Source organism: Psittacula echo (genome assembly GCF_963264785.1).
Source record: "Psittacula echo genome assembly, chromosome: 23".
Lineage (NCBI taxonomy): Eukaryota > Metazoa > Chordata > Aves > Psittaciformes > Psittacidae > Psittacula > Psittacula echo.
Window position 1 is genome coordinate 481,598 of NC_137748.1, and position 18,842 is coordinate 500,439.

The 18,842-nt window shown below is 56.4% G+C and overlaps 1 protein-coding gene across 1 annotated transcript; it reads left to right on the plus strand.

Moving 5' to 3' along the window:
- Positions 1-1,474: 1,474 nt before the first annotated feature.
- Positions 1,475-17,991, plus strand: ACE (angiotensin I converting enzyme; the record flags this gene model as incomplete). Its single annotated transcript, XM_080633347.1, has 25 exons — positions 1,475-1,684; positions 4,443-4,610; positions 5,872-5,959; positions 6,238-6,381; positions 6,455-6,646; positions 6,759-6,856; positions 7,375-7,547; positions 7,785-8,008; positions 9,683-9,827; positions 10,295-10,393; positions 10,610-10,732; positions 11,209-11,420; positions 11,916-12,052; positions 12,342-12,500; positions 12,904-12,991; positions 13,184-13,327; positions 13,552-13,743; positions 14,045-14,142; positions 14,409-14,581; positions 15,000-15,223; positions 15,400-15,544; positions 15,751-15,849; positions 16,243-16,365; positions 17,384-17,571; positions 17,795-17,991. 25 exons carry the CDS (start codon positions 1,475-1,477, stop codon positions 17,989-17,991), a joined length of 3,843 nt encoding a protein of 1,280 aa, XP_080489473.1.
- Between the last annotated feature and the right edge of the window lie 851 nt (positions 17,992-18,842).

Genomic DNA, 18,842 nt, shown 5'->3' on the forward strand with positions numbered 1-18,842 from the left:
CCGCTGGGAACAGAGGCTGGCGGGGCGCAGGAAACCCCATTCATCAGTGCTTGGGCACCAGCCAAACTGGAGCCAAACCAACCATTTTTCCCAGCTTCCCAGCAAACTGGAGTTTCCAGAGGCCTGTGGGGAAAGGGGTCAGCAAGGGGGGCTGCAAGCAGATGCTGGCTTTCCCCCTGGATCCATGGTATCCAGGTTCACAGGCAGTGGCTGTTTGGGTTTGGCTTCGGGGGCTGAAGGATGCTCACATTGGAGGTGGTTGGGCAGGGTGGGAAGCTAGGATTTTTGGAGGGAGATTTGTGGACATCAGAGGGTTGCAGGCTCCTAAATCCCTTTTTTCTTTGTAAATGGCTCTGCACGCTCATAGGGACCCCAGCCCTGGTAGGAGGACTCGTCCTATATCAAGGGACCATGATGTCCCCATTAATCACCCACTGGGCTCAGTCTAAGGGGCCGTAGTGGTGCCCAGCTGCTCTGCAGTGCCAACAAGTCAAGGGGGTTCCCTCTGTTGCTCCCCAAAAGTTCTCCCCTCAATGGCTGTGTCCCTATGGGAGTGGTGGCCCTGATAACGGGTGATGGGCTCAGCCAGCCCAGGGTCTGAGCTCAGCATGGGCACAATCCCCAGGGCTGGGGCCAGGCATGGGGGAAAGGGATTTAGTTCATTAAGTAGAAGAGGCAGTAACCAAACAAATGTAGGACAGGACCTGTCAAGGCCACGGGCACGGATCTGGTTTCCATTTCAAAGGAACTTTGCATTACTTATTTGTCATCAGCTTCATTTCTCAAAGCCCAAACCACTCGGTGGGATGGGATGGGATGGGATGGGATGGGATGGGATGGGATGGGATGGGATGGGATGGGATTTCCTTCCCAGGCAGCAGAAATCCCCCATTTCTCTGCAAATCTGAGGTGCTGCCAGGAACGGGGTCAGTTTGGTGAGAAACAGCAGAGAATGGCCTCTGGCTGCCCCCAGGTGAGTGCCTTCCCTTCTGCCATCACCCTCTTGCCAGGGCGCTGCCAAGGGGCACAATGCCAGCTTGAAGAGGGGAAGCCCAGCCAAGCACCGTGGTCCAGCTGAGCTGGATCCCCCTGTGCTGAGCTGCGAGGGGATGGAGGGGCAGCATCACCACCCTCTCCAGCCAGCCTTTCCCCTCCTTTCCCTTGTTTTCCACCTTCTCCTTGATTCCCCTTCCCTCCCCTTCTCCTATCCCAGCCTCTTCTCCTTCCCGGTCAGGTGCCAAAGGGACTTTGCACCCTAAGGCACCGCTCGCTCCTTGCTCCTTTCCGCAAGCCCAGGAGCTGCCGAAAGGAAGAGGGAAACGCTCCGGTCTTATCTGCGAGGAGAGGCCGGCTCGGTGGGCAGGGTTTGCGCGACGCTGCTGCCTTATAAACCGCCGGCAGCGGGAGGCAAAGCCGCTTGCGAGGCACGGACCGACCGGAGCCCCCCTGCGCCCTGCACCGCTCCCGCAGCGCGATGCCCCCGGCGCTGGGGCTGCTGCTGGGGCTGAGCCTGGTGGGTGCCCTCCAGCCCGGGCTGGAGCCCCCCCAGGCTGACTCTACCGAGGAAGGGGCCGCGCTCTTCGCCAGCGCTTACAACAGCACAGCAGAGCTCGTCCTCTTCGAGAGCGTCGCGGCCAGCTGGGGTTACTACACCAACCTGACGGCCGAGAACGCTGCTCTGCAGGTGGGTGATGCGATGGGGATGATGCCACCCCAGGAATGGGTCCTTGGGCAGGCTGGGGCACGGTGGGGACCCTTGGCACGGTCCCCTTCCTCCCCATGGGCTCCTCTCTCGGCACCCCGGGGTGGTGAAACAGGGCTGGGAAGCACAGGGGTTTGCCCCACGTTGACCCTTGAGGAGGCTCTGACATCCCTGGTCCTGGAGCAAAGTCTGGGTTACTTTTAAGAGGTGGTTTTCTCCTCTCAGCACCTTCCACTTTCCTTCCCCCATTTCCCAGTTGTCAAACGTCCCCGTTCCTGCTGTGTCCCCAACTTTGGTTTGGGCAGGCACCAAGAGCCCAAAGTGTGCACAAGCATCGGGTCCGAGGCTGTCATCCCTTGTTCCTGTATCCCCAGCCCATGGGGATGAAACCAGCTTCAGGAAAGCACTCCAGGGTGTGGGGAGTTGGACATCAGCCCGGAGTCCCCAGGGGCAGCAATGCTGTGTGCATCCCACAGGCATCTGCATGTGGATTTTGTGGCTCAGGGAGTTTGAGCACGCAGGGGATGCTGTTGCTCCAGCTCTTGCTGTGCCCAGGGAGCTGCTCTGGTGCCGGGGGCACAGCCACGGCTCTGCAAGCAGCTTGGATATACACCAGCCACCCCATAGAGCTTGTGGGGCACAGTGTGCCCTGCGTCAGGAAGGAAGCACAGAGAGAAGATCGCTGTCAGGTCTGGCTGCTGCCAACTTGGCAGGACACTCAGGAGCACCCAAGTGCCCCTTTAGCCTCTGTTTGTGAGCTGGCACAACACCTGGGCACGTACCAGTGTCTGCTGCAGATGTTGCAGTGGGGTCGGTGACCATGCGGCCCAGCAGGAGCATCCCAGCTGTGCCGAGTCCAAGGTTAGGACCAGGAAAGCACCTTGCATGGACCTTTCTCAAGAGGCGTTTCCAGGCCAGATCCTTTCCTGTATTAATAATCCTGGTCAGGAGCTCCCTGTGATGTGAAGATTCCAAAACCAGCCCTGATCCCAGGCTGGCCCCTGAGATCAGCCCAATGGGGCAGCAGGAACATCTGCGTTGGGATGGGGTGGCACTGAGTACTAAAGGGTTAACAGTGGGCTGGTGTGACCCAAAAGGCTGAATGTGGGGGATCTGGGAAGCCTTGGGCCAGGCAAACCCCACACGTGTCTATAACACAAGAGGGGCTGAGCCAGGCCACCATGGTGTGGGCAGCCCCAGGACCTGCCACAAAAGGTGGCCCAGGGACAAAGTGACATGGGGGGGCAGGAGGCCAAAGGCAGGGCAGCAGCCCTTGGCCATACAGGGATGGACAGAAGGATGCTGGAATGACAGACAGGGAGCTGTACCATCTCCTGCAAGCTCTGGGCGAGGTAATGGTGTTTGGGGTTCAGGGGCAGCTCATGGATGTGGAGCTTCTCCAGGTGCCTGGGGCAGAGCAGCTTTAGGGACACATCCTGCACCACTGAATCTTCACTGTGCACCCAGGAAGGTGCTGGTAGGGAGATCTGGGGGCCATGGGTACCATGGGGGCACAGCCATGGTTAGGGGGTCTTGGGTAGCACCCTGGGCTCCATCAGAGCTGTCGGGAGGTTTTAGGGTATGATTTGCCTGGCCAAACACAGCGCCTGTGCAAGGAGAAGACAAATCACAGCTGGGCTCTGCTTCCTCCAGCTCCCCTGGCTCTGCAGCAGGGTCTCAAAGGGGTAAAGGCATCACCCGTTCCGTGGGGTGATGCAAGAGCACCTTGCTCCAGAGCAGGGTATCCACATCCCTGGTGCCCAGAGTGATGCTGGGGGTGCTGGGATGTAACCAGGGACACCCAGCACTATGGGTATCCCCATCCCCGGGTCCCACACCCTGCCCCGGGGCAGCCTCCAGCCCTGCAGCACTGAAACTCCCTTCCCTCCCCACTGCCAAGCAAGGGAATGTGCAGATTAAAGTAAAACAAACCAGGCTTCTTGGAGCCGGGCTAAAAATGCCACAAATAACAGCTAATGAGCTCCATAAATCACACTGGGATGACACATGGACAGCAAACAGTCTCTCTGCATCCTGCACATCGCGCTGGCCAGGACGCTCCCAAAAGATCCATGTTTCCCCAGGATAGAGCTGACACTGGGATGCCTGCAATACACCCTGTCCCAAATCCAGCTGCCTAAATAACCCCCCACGGTGCAGGCAGCTCCCTGCATCCCATGGCCCTGGGAAGGGAGGACAGGGCTGGCAGGAGGTGGGTGACAGTGAGACACCCACAACTGGGGGCTCGGTGCAAAGGGGTGCCCCTCTGCAAGGTGGAACCCAGATATAGCACTTGTAGGGCACAGGCTGCAGATAGGCAAAGGAGCAGGGAAGAGATCTAGGGAGGAGAAAAGTGAATGTGGCGTCTCCGTGCTTTTCCTTTGGGATTCTGCAAAGGTGAGAACCAGCAGGAATAGGGATAAAATGAAGGCAGATCTCAGAGCTCCTTCTGACACTGGGGTCTGGCAGCTGATGGAGCCAGCCCAGCAGCACCCAGACGTCCCTATCCCGGCATCCCCACCCCATCCACGACACCCTCCAAAGCATCCTCAAAGGGCACCTTAGCGGGTGCTTGGAGGCAGGTGGGAGCTGCAGACACTGCTGGAAGCTGTCGTCTCTGTGTATGAATGTCACAGGGTGGTGACAGCCCTGCCTGACCTCGCGTGCTCCCCAAGCCACGTCACTGAGTGGGTGATGGCACGTCCCAGGGCTTACCCCGGGCCCCCGTGTCCCTGAGCAGGTCGAGGCATCGCTGGAGGAGCAAGAATTCATGGAGGTGTGGGGGAAGAAAGCCAAGGAGCTCTATGGCAGCATCTGGAGCAACTTCAGTGACCCACAGCTAAGGAAAATCATCGGCTCCATCCAAACCTTGGGACCCTCCAACCTGCCCCTGGACAAGAGAGAGCAGGTAGGGGAGGTGCTGGTGAAGCCCTGGTGAACCCCGTACAGGGATTTTTCCCAAGCCTCCAGACCCTGTTGCTGGCCTGTTGCCCCCTCCATTGTGTTCTGAAGGGTCTCCCTGGCCTCTGCACAGTGATGGGGGGGAGAGATGGGGTGCTACCTGCAGGGGTTGTGGGGTGCCATGATCCAGCCCTAACCTCATCTCAGAACTATCCCAGTGGGAAGCAGAGATTTCCTGCTTACACAGAGCGGCCTTGGTAATCACCTGGACACCAGCCAGGCTGTGCCCATGGCCAGGAGCCAGTTGGCTCAACCCCTTATCCCCAGGGATGCAGCACACTGGGAAGGAGAACTGCAGCAGCCACCCTGCTCCTGTGAGCGCCCTGGGGACGCGCGGCACCAGGGACATCCTGAGCCTTCCCCATCACGGTCCCTTACCTAATGCGATGTGACTTTGATTGCCAGGCACCCAGGCTGGGGCTGGCAGCCTCCTGCCCCTGAGGCTGGCCCTGTCACCCCCTCCGTGCTGCCCCATGGCTCCCTGACAGCCCTCGCACTGAAACCCTGGCAAACGGCAGGGATACAGCCCTTCCCAGAGAAGCCTCAGTTCCTTCCAGGAAACCCATCCCTGCTCTCTCCCAGATAACAGACAGCATCCTCCCTGCACATCAACCACGTCTTGTCCTTCCCTAGGCAGCTCCATCCCACATCCACCACCATGTCCCCCATCTCCATCCCCTCCACCCAACCGGAGCAGAGGGAGGGCTGAGAGCAGAGAGAGGGACACGGAGCACGAGGAATTTCCTTCCCTGGGAATGGGCTCCCCGGGCAGGTTCCAGGAAACCTCCTGTTGCTATTGTTTGCTGTTGTTGCAGTTCACAGGAATAAATCCCCCTCCTCCTCCTGCTTTCCTTAGTGTTGTTTTTTACCCGCTCACATAAACAGGCTGTGCCGCGGCCCCGCTGACAAAGAGCTTTATAAATAGCCCCGCTCTGGGACACCGCGAGCGCTCGCGCCGCCTTCGAGGGGGGTTCAGCAAGTCAACATCCATGGATTCTATCCCAAGGAGCCTCCCAGCTCCCCCCATGCGAGGGGCGCGAAACCCCTGCGTGATAACGCACTTATCTCACCAGAAGCGCTCTGTGTAAACACGCCAGTCCTCCTCCACATCCCTCCGCACCGGGATCTGCACACACAGGCTGTAGATCCCTCCTGAAAGGCCATTCCCATCCCCTTCTCCAGTCCCAAAGTCTTTTACTTCCCCACAGTACAACACCATCTTGAGCAACATGGACAAAATCTACTCCACGGCCAAGGTGTGCCTGGACAACAGTACCTGCTGGGAGCTGGAGCCAGGTATGGGCCCTCTCCGTGGCCGTGGGTTAGTGGTGGAATTGGCAGTCCTGGGGCAATGGTTGGACTTGGTGATCTTCAAGGTCTTTTCCAACCTGGTCAATTTTATGGGACCAAGTCCCCACATCTCCAGAGGGTTGGTCCCACGCAAGGTCATCAGGATTGTCCCAGGATGCGGATGGGTATTTGGGTCTGGCGCAATGGTGGTGGCACCTCTGTGGGATGGGAGCCCCTTCTCCTGCTCTTCTCTCATGTCCTATTACTTGTCCCCTCTGTCCCAGACATCTCGGACATCATGGCCAGCTCCCGCAGCTACAAGAAGCTGCTCTATGCCTGGGAGGGATGGCACAATGCCGCGGGCAACCCACTGCGTGCCACGTACGAGGAGTTCGTGAAGCTGAGCAATGAAGCCTATCAGATGGATGGTAGGAGCAGGATGACGGATGCAGGGGGTGCTCAGGGATCAGGGACAGGAGCTCATTTCTACCTCCCTGGTAGGATTTGAGGACACAGGCAGCTACTGGCGCTCCTGGTACGACTCAGCCTCCTTTGAGGATGACCTGGAGCATCTTTACAACCAGTTGGAGCCGCTCTACCTCAACCTGCACGCCTTCGTCCGGAGGAAGCTGTACGACCGCTACGGCCCCAAATACATCAACCTGAAGGGCCCCATCCCTGCTCACCTTCTGGGTAAGAGGAGGGGACCCAAAGCTGTACTGGGGCAGGGAGGTCTCAGTTATCACTGTGTTTCTCTTCCTTCTAACCTACCACCAGCTCTGCTCCGGCTGTTTTCTCTTCTCAGGCAACATGTGGGCTCAGCAATGGAACAACATCTATGACTTGATGGTCCCCTACCCCGACAAGCCCAACCTCGATGTCACCAGCACCATGGTGCAGCAGGTGATGGGCTGAGGGACTCACTGGTGGCACCAGGCGGGACAAAAATGCGGGGTGCTGGCCAAGGCTTACCCATAACATTGACCCCATGGGAGTGGTTTCTTACACGTGCATAGGGGACAGCAGAAAAGCCATGTCTGGAAGGGGAGGGAACAAAGAAATGACCCCTCTCCCTCTCTGGCAATGACCAAAGAGGCAGAGGGTGGGCAAAGAGGAAGGACAGTGCAGTGGGACTGGTCCCCAGGTTGGTGCCTGCATCCACACCATCACACAGCTCCGAACATTCCTGGGCCATCTGCCCTGCTCCTTTCTCCTGTCCATGCTGGGAATCAGCACCATTGCTTGGTGCTTCTTAGGGATGCTCACACCAATTCTGGGGCTGGGGCTCCCATCAGAGCAAGAGAGGCAGGACCCTGGTCCCTTGGAAGGACTCACCTCATCCATATGATGCTGGGAGAGCATCAGAGGCCATGCCCATGGCATGGGCAGCCCCTTCCTCAGCCACAACCTCCTGCCTTTAGGGCTGGAATGCCACGCACATGTTCCGGGTCTCGGAGGAGTTCTTCACCTCCCTGGGGCTGCTGGAGATGCCCCCTGAATTCTGGGACAAATCCATGCTGGAGAAGCCAACGGACGGGCGGGAGGTGGTGTGTCACGCCTCGGCATGGGACTTCTACAACCGCAAGGACTTCAGGTGTGTGGGGCCATGCAGGGACCTGGGGCTATAGGGTGAGATGCTCCTCCATCTCCCTTGGTCATCACTGTGCAGCTCAGTCTGTCACCTTCTGGGCTATGCGGGGCACCATGCTGCCCTGCCTTCCCCTTCACTGGGTCTTTCCCTTACCCTGTGGGGTGCTGCCACCCTCTCGAGGATTGTGAAGGGTCCTTCCCATTCCAGGGTCCCTCACTCCACTCTGTTTTCACCCATCAGGATCAAGCAGTGCACAACAGTGACCATGGAGCAGCTCTTCACGGTGCACCATGAGATGGGCCACATCCAGTACTACCTGCAGTACAAGGACCAGCCCGTGTCCTTCCGCAGTGGGGCCAACCCTGGCTTCCACGAGGCCATCGGTGATGTCATGTCCCTGTCTGTGTCCACCCCCAGCCACCTCAAGAAAATCGGTCTCCTCAGCAGTACCACGGAGGACACAGGTATGGTGGCCACCATGGGGAGCTGAGTGGCATGGAGGAAGGGTCTGGGACATGCCAGGGTGGGCTGCAGTCTGGCAACACAAGACCCCGTGGCTGATGTGTTCCTTCCAACCATGCTTGATTCCATGCACAACCCCTCCTTGTCTCCATGGGTCCACATAGGAGCCGTCTTGTCTTTATAGGTCCATGCACAATCCCTACTGGGCTCCACAGGTCCGTGCACAACCCCTACTTGGCTCCATGGGTCCACGTAGGAGCCGTCTTTATAGGTCCATGCACAATCCCTACTTGGCTCCATGGGTCCACATAGGAGCTGTCTTGTCTTTATAGGTCCATGCACAACCCCTACTTGGCTCCATGGGTCCACATAGGAGCCGTCTTGTCTTTATAGGTCCATGCACAATCCCTACTGGGCTCCACAGGTCCGTGCACAACCCCTACTTGGCTCCATGGGTCCACGTAGGAGCCGTCTTTATAGGTCCATGCACAATCCCTACTTGGCTCCATGGGTCCACATAGGAGCCGTCTTGTCTTTATAGGTCCATGTACAATCCCTACTCGGCTCCACGGGTCCACATAGGAGCTGTCTTGTCTTTATAGGTCCATGCACAACCCCTACTTGGCTCCATGGGTCCATGCACAACCCCTGCTTGGCTTCATGGATCCATGTAGAACCCTTCATGGCTCCAACCTTTTCATCCCTGAGGGCTGGACACATGCTTTGCAGAGCTTGTGTGTGCTCTTCCCTTCTCCATCAGAGCCTCAAATCTGCAAACAGCATCTTTGTGTTTGGTCATCTTTGACCTTCCCAGTGTGTTCCCCTCCTTCCCCAAGAAACATCCACCCCAGGAGCTCTGCAGAGGTGGCACTGAGTGCTTACAGGCAGAGTCACAAAGACAGTGTCATTAAATACATTTCATGACAGAGAAGCCATCGCAGGAGGCAAGTGTTGGGCCAATGCTGCGTTAACACCACAGAACAGATGGTCCCTGCCTAAAGGCATCTCTGCCTGCTCACCAGCCCTTGGCAGCTATACCACCATAGTAATGGCAGCCAATAGCCCCTCAGGGCAGTGCTGCCAACCCCTCTTTGACCCCACAGCTTCAGCTGAGTCTCCAGCTGGTCCTTTTCCAACCTTCCTTCCCTGTGTTTGCTTGAGGCAATGGAGAAAGCAGATCTCAGCATCTCCTGTGCTCCCCGTGACACGGTGGTGATTGTCCTAGAGCTGGCTCCAGTTCTGGGTCTAAACCAAGAGAGATTTTGCAGTGGCAGAACAACCCCCTTCACCCTGAGGCCCCAGAGTGAACATTTGAAGAGGGAACCATTAGAGTTACACTCACAAAGACTTTCCCTCTGAGAGCAGGACTGAAGGAGAGGGGACACTTTGTGCCATTTTACTGATTGGGAGCAACAAACATGGTGTCCCCTCTCCATGTTTGTCACTCCCATTGGTCCCTATCAGTAAAAAGGCACATATTGCCCCAAGAAAGAGCAGTATCTAGAGAAACCTCTTGTGTCCTACACAGCCCTCCATAGGGAGCAATATTGTACGCTGAAATGCTGTCCCCATTTCCATCCGGACCTGCTCACCCTATTGCCCACAAGAAGTCCTGTGGGCACAGTGCTGTGCAGTCAGATTCCTTCCCAACCTGGCTCAGGCTCTGTTTCATGCAGAGAGCAACATCAACTACCTGCTGAAGATGGCCTTGGAGAAGATCGCGTTCCTGCCCTTCGGCTACCTCATCGACCAGTGGCGCTGGAACGTGTTCAGTGGCCACACACCCCCGAGCCGTTACAACTACGACTGGTGGTATCTGAGGTAGGGAATGGTCATCGAGGATGGATGGGGAGTGGAATGAAGGAGGGCAGGGAAGAAGAAAGGAAGGAAAAAGTAGCCATGGAGATGGCTGGAGAGCAATGGATGGGATGGATGTGGTAGAAGTAGTAAATGCCCCATCCCTGGCAGTGTTCAAGGCCAGGTTGGGTGGAGTCTTGGGTGAAGTGGTCTAGTATGACATGTCCCTGCCCTTGGCAGGGGGTTGGAACTGGATGATCTTAAGGTCCTTTCCAACCCAAACCATTCTATGATTCTATGATGGGTAGATGGGTAGGTGAGTAAATGGATGGATGGATGGATGGATGGATGGATGGATGGATGGATGGATGGGAATACCTGGAAGCACATTCTAATTGTGCAGATTTCTTCAGCACTGTGCCTTCCTTTCCCGTTCCCTGCTTTGATTCTTCTGACCCCCAGCTCATGCTCTTGTTTTCTGTCGTCCTCAGAACCAAATACCAGGGCATCTGTGCTCCGATTTCAAGGAACGAAAGCAACTTTGACCCCGGAGCAAAGTACCACATTCCTGGGAATACCCCGTACATCAGGTAGAGGAAGCGCTGGCAAAGGGACAGATGCCTGGGGAGCAAAGGGAGTGGGGCTCAGGGCAGGGATTGGAATGCATTGGTCCTGCTCAAGGCATCCAATGCTTGGGACCACAAATGGTGGGGAGCTGATGCGTGACTGGATGCCTTCCTCCGGGCCCTGGGCATTGTCCGCTTCCCTTTATCCCCAGTGCTCACCTCCATGGGCTTCCTTGGCAGGTACTTTGTGAGCTTCATCCTCCAGTTCCAGTTTCACAAGGTGCTGTGTCAGGCGGCCAATCACACCGGTCCCCTGCACGCATGTGACATCTACATGTCCAAAGAGGCCGGAGACAAACTCAGGTGGGGACAGAGGAGGGTCGGGACAATCGCCACGGGCAGATGTGTGCGTGGAAGCTGATGGTGTGCAAAGGAAGGAAAGAAGAAAGGAAGGAAGGAAGGAAGGAAGGAAAAGTGGCTATGGAGATGGCTGGAGAAATAGCTTTGCAGATGGATGGATGGATGGATGGAAATACATGGAAACACTGGGGTGGGGTGAGTGGTCCTCACCAGAGTACTGCTATTGTCACTGTTGTGAGCTCTCACCCAGACAAGAGGCTACTAAAGCACATCTGGTTCCTATCGACTCCCTGGGTGTTAGCAAATGCATGAGTAGGTGATGGGGAGCCCTCAGTCCCCACAAGCAGGGGCAGTTCCCAGGTTCATGTCCCACTCAGTAATAATGTCTTCAACCCTTGCGATGCTGAGACACCGTCACTCCCATCCCATGTCCCACCCATCCCATGGCCTCATGTTCTTGCTGTCCCGCGGCTCTGCAGGGAAGTGTTGGAAGCTGGATCTTCCAAGTCGTGGCAGGAAATCCTGTTCAACCTCACTGGCATGGATAAGTTGGATGCTGGAGCCCTCCTGGAGTACTTCAGCCCCATCACCGAGTGGCTTCAGGAGCAGAACAATAAGACCAATGAGGTGCTGGGCTGGCCTGAGTTTGATTGGCGTCCTCCTATCCCTGAAGGCTACCCTGAAGGCATTGGTAAGGCTGCAACTCCATCCTGGACCTGGGGAAGGGGAGAAAGAGGTCTCCTAAGGGACATGAGTAACCCATAGGCTGAGGGAGGGGAAGGAGCCCATGCCAGGAAGGAGAAACGGCCAGCTCCATGTGGAATCCCATGGGGTGTTGCTTCCCAGGAAGCAGTGCCGTTAGCCAACCCCTTAACATACCATTGTCTGGTGATGCCATCAATCATGGTGTGACAGGCCACCAGTTCTCAGCGGCATCTTTTCTGTTCTCATGGGAGGGTCTAGGGCACGCAGCTTGCCCTGTTATCCCATCCTCTATCCAATGGGACACCCCAGCAGCACCCTTCTGCCCCCATTTTATGGCTCAACCTGCTTCCAAGTTGTGGCATCCTTCAATAGACCTGTAGTCCTGGGAAAAGCTCAACTATGGATTCTCTATGGGGTGGTGCTCTTGCAAAAAGGCTTCTCCTGACCTTTCTCTCACTCCTCCACCATTTTTCTCCTCTAGACAAAATATCAGATGAAGCACAAGCGAAAGAGTTCTTGTCCGAATACAACAGCACGGCTGAGGCAGTGTGGAATGCCTACACTGAGGCATCCTGGGCCTACAACACCAACATCACCGACCACAACAAGGAGATCATGGTATGGGAGCTACCCCAGGGCTGTGCAGGGATTGGCATCAGCCAAGGCAGGCAGCTGGTACCCGGGACATGTTTCAGATGAGCTCTGAAAGCCAGGGCAGCATCTGCCCCCAACCAAGGAGTAATGTTCTCAAAGGAGGTGGCTTTGCCATGAAAACCCTCATCATGCCATGAGGTACCCACAAGGGAAGGTGTCAGTCGTGGCATGCCAGGTAGTGTTTCTAGTGATGGGCTGTGTCCCAGGGATCTCCTCAAAGTAACTCCTCTTCTGTGCTCTCCTGCCCTTGCAGCTGGACAAGAACTTGGCCATGTCCAGGCACACGCTTGAGTACGGCATGAGGGCCAGGCAGTTCGATCCCTCCGACTTCCAGGACGAGAGTGTCACACGCATCCTCAGGAAGCTGAGCATCATTGAGAGAGCAGCCCTGCCTGAGGATGAGCTGAAGGAGGTGAGCTGCAAGGGGGCGGAGCAGGATGGGGGGTTTCTTGCCACTACCCAAAAGGATGTTGTAGTGAGGTGGGGTCGGTCTCTTCTCCCAAGGAACAAGGGATGGGACAAGAGGAAACTTTCAGGAAATGCCTCTGGGCAGCCATCACCTACCCTTGAACAAGGTGATAGTTTGGTGCCTGCTCCACAAAGCCAAGATCCTTGTCTCCAGGGTTATCCCACCCCAAGGCTGCCTTAGCCCTGGCTCTGTGGGTGTCAACGGCACATTGCTTTTTGGCCCCAGTACTGACTCCACTTTGCCATCATTTGGTGACGCAACCCAGAGGAAAACACCTGAGGACATCATAAGGGGCTGTGGCACTCTCCAAGGATGACCAGCTTACGTGCTCTAACTTTCTTTGCAGTATAACACCATCCTCTCAGGTATGGAGACCACGTACAGCGTGGCCAAGGTCTGCAGAGAGAACAAAACCTGTCACCCACTGGATCCTGGTAAGATCTGGCAGGGTGTGCATGAGCCATTTGCAACAGAAAGGAGGGATTGATTAGTTAATAGGGGCATGAAGAAAGGTCATGCAAGGACCTTACCACCTTCTTTGTGGTGTTGGTAACAGAGAAGCAACACCACTGTGTCAGTCCAGCCCATCCAACAGCATCTCTTTGGCTCCATTGCTCTCTCTTCAGACCTCATAGACATCATGGCCACCTCACGGGACTATGATGAGCTCCTCTTTGCCTGGAAGGGCTGGCGGGATGCTTCTGGGAAGCAGATCAAGAACAACTACAAGCGATACGTGGAGCTGAGCAACAAGGCAGCGGTGCTCAATGGTCAGTGCCCCACTTCTTTGGAGGCCCACCATGGTCTTAAATACATGTGAGCAGAAGATGAGGCTGATCCTACAACCAAGGGTCAAAACCTTGTGTGTGTGGAGGTTCCACCAATCCCTATGAGATCCACTCATAGATGTGGGGGGACTTGGGGTGTCTGAGCAGCAAGCCAGACTCTTATCCAAGAAGGGCAGTGTCTGACAGCTTCTCTTGCCCTGCTACAGGCTACTCAGACAACGGGGCCTTCTGGAGATCCCTGTATGAGACATCCACCTTCGAGGAAGACCTGGAGAGGTTGTACCTGCAGCTGCAGCCCCTGTACCTCCATCTGCATGCCTACGTACGCCGAGCCTTGTATAGAAAGTATGGTGAAGAGCACATAAACCTGAAGGGTCCCATCCCTGCTCATCTGCTAGGTAAGGGCTCTGTTCGAGCACAGTTGTGTCTCCAACAGGGTGTAGTTTACTCCAAGTCATACCAAGAGGTGAGGCTGGTCTCTGTTCAGCTCTGGACAAAGCGCCAAGGCCTTGTGAGATGGGCACCACACTCATGACCTGTCCTGCATGGACAGGCTCCTCCTTTCATCACCCTCATGGATGCAGGGCGAGGAGGAGTCAGGGTGATGCATCCCATGCAGGAGTAGGGAGTAACTTGGCTGCCTTTGTTCTCCTCTTCCTGCCTCCCTCCTGCCATGCGTTGTCCTCCTGCACTTCCCAGGGAACATGTGGGCCCAGTCATGGTCCAACATTTTTGACCTGGTGATGCCTTTCCCGGATGCCACCAAGGTGGATGCCACCCCAGCCATGAAACAACAGGTCAGTGCTTTTCCAGGGGGAGAACCTGTGGGACCCAGCTCCCTTTTGGTCATTGCCTCCAATTGCTGCCAAATGCTTTGCTATTGCCAAAAACCTCCATCCAAAACCGTCATCCATATCCTCTCTCCACCTGGATATGCCAAGGGCTGGATCCAGCTCTAGCTGCCCTCAAATATCTCCCCTGCCCAGAGGAACCAGATTGTCCTGGACTCCCATCCCTCCCATGGCCATAAGCATCCTCACCAGGTCCTCTGCTCTCTCCTCAGGGCTGGACTCCCAAGAGGATGTTTGAAGAGTCGGACCATTTCTTCACCTCTCTGGGCCTCATCCCTATGCCACAGGAGTTCTGGGACAAATCCATGATCGAGAAGCCAGCGGATGGGCGGGAGGTGGTGTGTCATGCCTCCGCCTGGGACTTCTACAACCGCAAGGACTTCAGGTGCCCATGGGGAGCACATGGTGGCCCCAGCTGACGTGGTGCTGGGGCAGATAGCAGTGTAGAATAAGGGAACATGGCCTGATGCCACCGTAGCGTCTCTTGCCTTGTGGCATTGTCACTGGCACTCAAGATGCTGGCATTGCTGGCAGGACTCCACGGTGGATGGAAGACAATCAGGGCCTTCCCTGCCCTGCCATGGAGAATGGAAAAGCCAATGAAAAGGAATAAGGAATGGGCAGGGTCATCAGGAGATGCAGGGGGAAACAGAGGTACCAACCCCATGGAGTAGGACCTGCCCAGCCTGGCATCAGATGTGGAGAGGGAGGCCAAAGGCAAAAATAGCTCAAGTGGGTGTGATGGTTCCTGGTGATTTTCACCCCAGCACTGCCCTCCCTTCTGCCCCCATGTCCTACTCCAGGATCAAGCAATGCACCGTGGTGAACATGGACGACCTGATCACTGTGCACCATGAGATGGGCCACGTCCAGTACTTCCTGCAGTACATGGACCAACCCATCTCCTTCCGCGACGGCGCCAACCCTGGCTTCCACGAGGCCATTGGGGACGTCATGGCCTTGTCTGTCTCCACCCCAAAACACTTGCACAGCATCAACCTGCTGGACCAAGTCACAGACAACACAGGTGAGGTGGCAGCAAAGGTGGGGAGCTGCTGGGTGCAGGATGGGCCGGGCAGGGGGGAAGTGGTCATGAAGGGGACAGGACCTGCTGGGGACACCCTGCACCTGGGCAGAATGACCCATACAGGGTGCAGAGGTGGGGATGGTACCACCTTGCTCACACCTTCACGCCCTGGGCAGAGAGTGACATTAACTACCTGATGAGCATCGCCCTGGACAAAATCGCCTTCCTGCCCTTCGGGTACCTCATGGACCAGTGGCGCTGGAAGGTCTTTGATGGGAGGATCAAGGAGGATGAGTACAACCAGGAGTGGTGGAACCTCAGGTGTGCTTGGATTCAGAGCCCCCCTTTGGTGCAAGGGCTTTGGCCATCATCCCACTGGGTGTTTTCTCCCTATGGTCCAGTTGGCTGCAATGGGACATGATGGGATACATAACACCTCATGCTGTCCTCACACCCCACTGTGCCCCCTCCTGGCTCACCCAACCTTCTCTTCCCCATGCTGGGCTAACTCTTCCTCTCTGGCCCAGGTTGAAGTACCAGGGCTTGTGCCCACCAACACCAAGGTCTGAAGATGACTTTGATCCTGGTGCCAAGTTCCACATCCCTGCCAATGTTCCCTACATCAGGTGAGCAAGCAGGGCTGGGGCAGGAGAGTCACTACTTGGACACAAAAGCAGGATCCCCGGTTGAGATGCCAGTGATGGCACCTCGTTTGATGGCTGCTGGGATAGGTGGTGGTACCATCCTGAGGGTGTCAGGAACAGCTTTACAGGAGAAGGCTGGATCTGAGGGAATTTCTCCCTACCCAAGGAAGATGGTTCATCCCCCCAGGCAATCATAAAACACACGTTAAAGGAGAAATGGCATCGCCAGATTGGACTGAGTTGAGGCAGGTGTAGCTCCAAAGCCAGCGATGCTCCTCCAGACTGGAAGGGTGCCACCAGGGAATGAGGAGGGGGCATTTCTTCTCTTGCACAGCCACTAGTAGTGTTCATTCCCATATCCTCACCCCTCTCCAGGTACTTCATCAGCTTCGTGATCCAGTTCCAGTTCCACCAGGCGCTGTGTGCGGCAGCCAACCACACGGGTCCCCTGCACACGTGTGACATCTACCAGTCCAAGGAGGCTGGGAAGATCCTGGGGTAGGTGTGTGGGGAGGGCAGAGCCTGAGCAAATTGGGGCTGTTCAGCCTGGAGAAGAGAAGCTGCTTGGAGACCTCAGAGCAGCTTCCAGTGTCTGAAGGGGGCTACAAGGATGCTGGAGAGGGACTCTTCATCAGGGACTGGAGCGATAGGACAAGGGGTGATGGGTTCAGACTGAAACAGGGGAAGTTCAGGTTAGATCTAAGGCAGAAGCTCTTCCCTGTGAGGGTGCTGAGGCACTGGAATGGGTTGCCCAGGGAAGTTGTGAATGCTCCATCCCTGGCAGTGTTCAAGGCCAGGCTGGACAGAGCCTTGGGTGACGTGGTTTAGTGGAAGGTGTCCCTGTCCATTGCAGGGGGTTGGAACTGGATGCTCTTAAGGTTCTTTCCAACCCAAACCGTTCTGTGATTCTATGTCCCCCAATACCTTAAAGCCAGCCCAGCAACACAGGAGGCAACGCAGCTCCTGGTCATCCATTCCCAGCATGGGATGCTCCTGGCCCTGGGTGCAGGCAGGGGGTACCCGGCTGCTGGGGCTGTGATTGCAGAAGCAGCCACTAGATGGTAGCTGGGACCCTGGCAGGTAGAAGGCTCCCTCTTCCTCCTCCTCCTCCTTCTCTTCCTCCTCCTCTTTCCTCTCCTTCCTTTTCTTCTCCTCCTCCTTCTCCTTCTCCTCCTCCTCCTACTCCTCTTTTTCTTCCTCCTCCCACCCCCTGTTCCTTAGGGAAAACACCCTCCTTGCTTCAAACAAGGCACCTGCAAAATTAACCCTTTCACCCAGCAATTGCTCTGCATCAGGTTCGATTCACTGGAGGGCTTTAATCCATGCAAATCTCCCCATTCCCCTAAGGAAAACCTCCTTCCCTATGGCAGCAAAACTTCCTTCCCCTGCAGTGCTGGGGGTGCAGACTGTACACGGGGTTGCCAATACCCAGAGCCCCAAGCCTTGGGGAAAGGGAAGGGCTGACGGCCAAGAGCGGGATGGGGAAACCCACCGGATCCCATTTCTCCTGCCGCAGGGAAGCGCTGAAGCTGGGATTCAGCAAGCCATGGCCCGAAGCCATGGAGCTCATCACGGGGCAGCCCAACATGTCAGCTGATGCCCTGATGAGCTACTTTGAGCCGCTCATGACATGGCTGGTGAAGGAGAATGAGAAGAATGAGGAGGTCCTGGGCTGGCCTGAGTACAGCTGGACTCCTTACACAGGTATGCAGGGCTCAGCCAAGCACAGCAGGGCCAGGCTGGGGTACATGGAAGAGACGGAGCTGTCTTGGTGTCCCTTGGCCACTCAAAATACACAGTACTTGGATGCTCCTCCGCCATTTCCCATGGAGCTGAGTCTAAAGGGCATAGAGCACCCAAGACACCCAATACCCCATAGCCCAGAGCCACCAGCTCCAACACTGTCCCTCATTTCTCCATTTTCCAGCCACTCCAGCCCAAGCTGGCTCCAGCAGGACTGATTTCCTGGGCATGTCCCTGGCCAGCAACCAAGCCACAGCAGGCAGCTGGGTCCTGCTCGCCCTGGCACTCGTCTTCCTCATCACCACCATCTACCTGGGGGTCAAGTTCTCCTCAGCCAGGAGGAAGACCTTCAAATCCAGCTCAGAAATGGAACTGAAATAAGGCAGCGGGGCCAGGGTGCAAGCATGGGTGTTTGGCCAGGCTGGCAGCTATGCCAGGGCACCGTTATCAACGAAGCCATGGGTTTCCAGAGCCCAGGACTCCTCTCTCCAATCAGGTCAGATGTTCTTTAGCCACTATGCAAGAGCCAAAGCAGAAAAGAGCTATTTATTTGTCAACGTCTGCATCGGGGGAAAGAGGGAATTCAGGCACCGGCAGGCACGGAGCCGGGGCTCCCATCAGCCATCTCCGACCTGTAGGCAAAGCCACAGAGACTCCAAGTGACAGCGGGCGATGTGGGGAGGGATGGAGCACATTCCCACCCTGCTCCGCCCAATGCCAGGCTGTTCGCTTGCATGGATGGAAAATAAACCCATGCCTTGTCACCCTCAGGGCAGCAGCTCGGCTCCTTCTTGCAGGTGGGACCTCAATGGGACAGGGCTCTCGAGCAGCACGACACAGTGCAAGCACAAAGCTATGGGGACCAGCCTGGCTTTGGGGGCAACACAACTGCAGCACCCAGCTTGCCTCATCCCCATCATGAAAGCTCAGCAGCCTCTTGCAGCATCTTCATCCTCCCCTAAAGCATGGAAGCACCATGGACCACATGCCTAAGGAAGGGGCTCAGTTAGGCCCAAGATCCAGGCCTAAAGGGTTGGGGGGTCACCATGTCCAAGCTGGGAGAGGGATGGGGCTCAGAGCGCAGGAGAAACGTGGCTTTACATAAGAGCTGGGGGGCTCCAAGGTCAGGGATCACCTCCTGCCATCCAGCTCCTGATTATCCCGGGATCAGCGGCTCGAGGCTTCCCCCCCTCCCTCTTCTTTCTTCTGCCTCTGTAAATAAAACTTGGTAT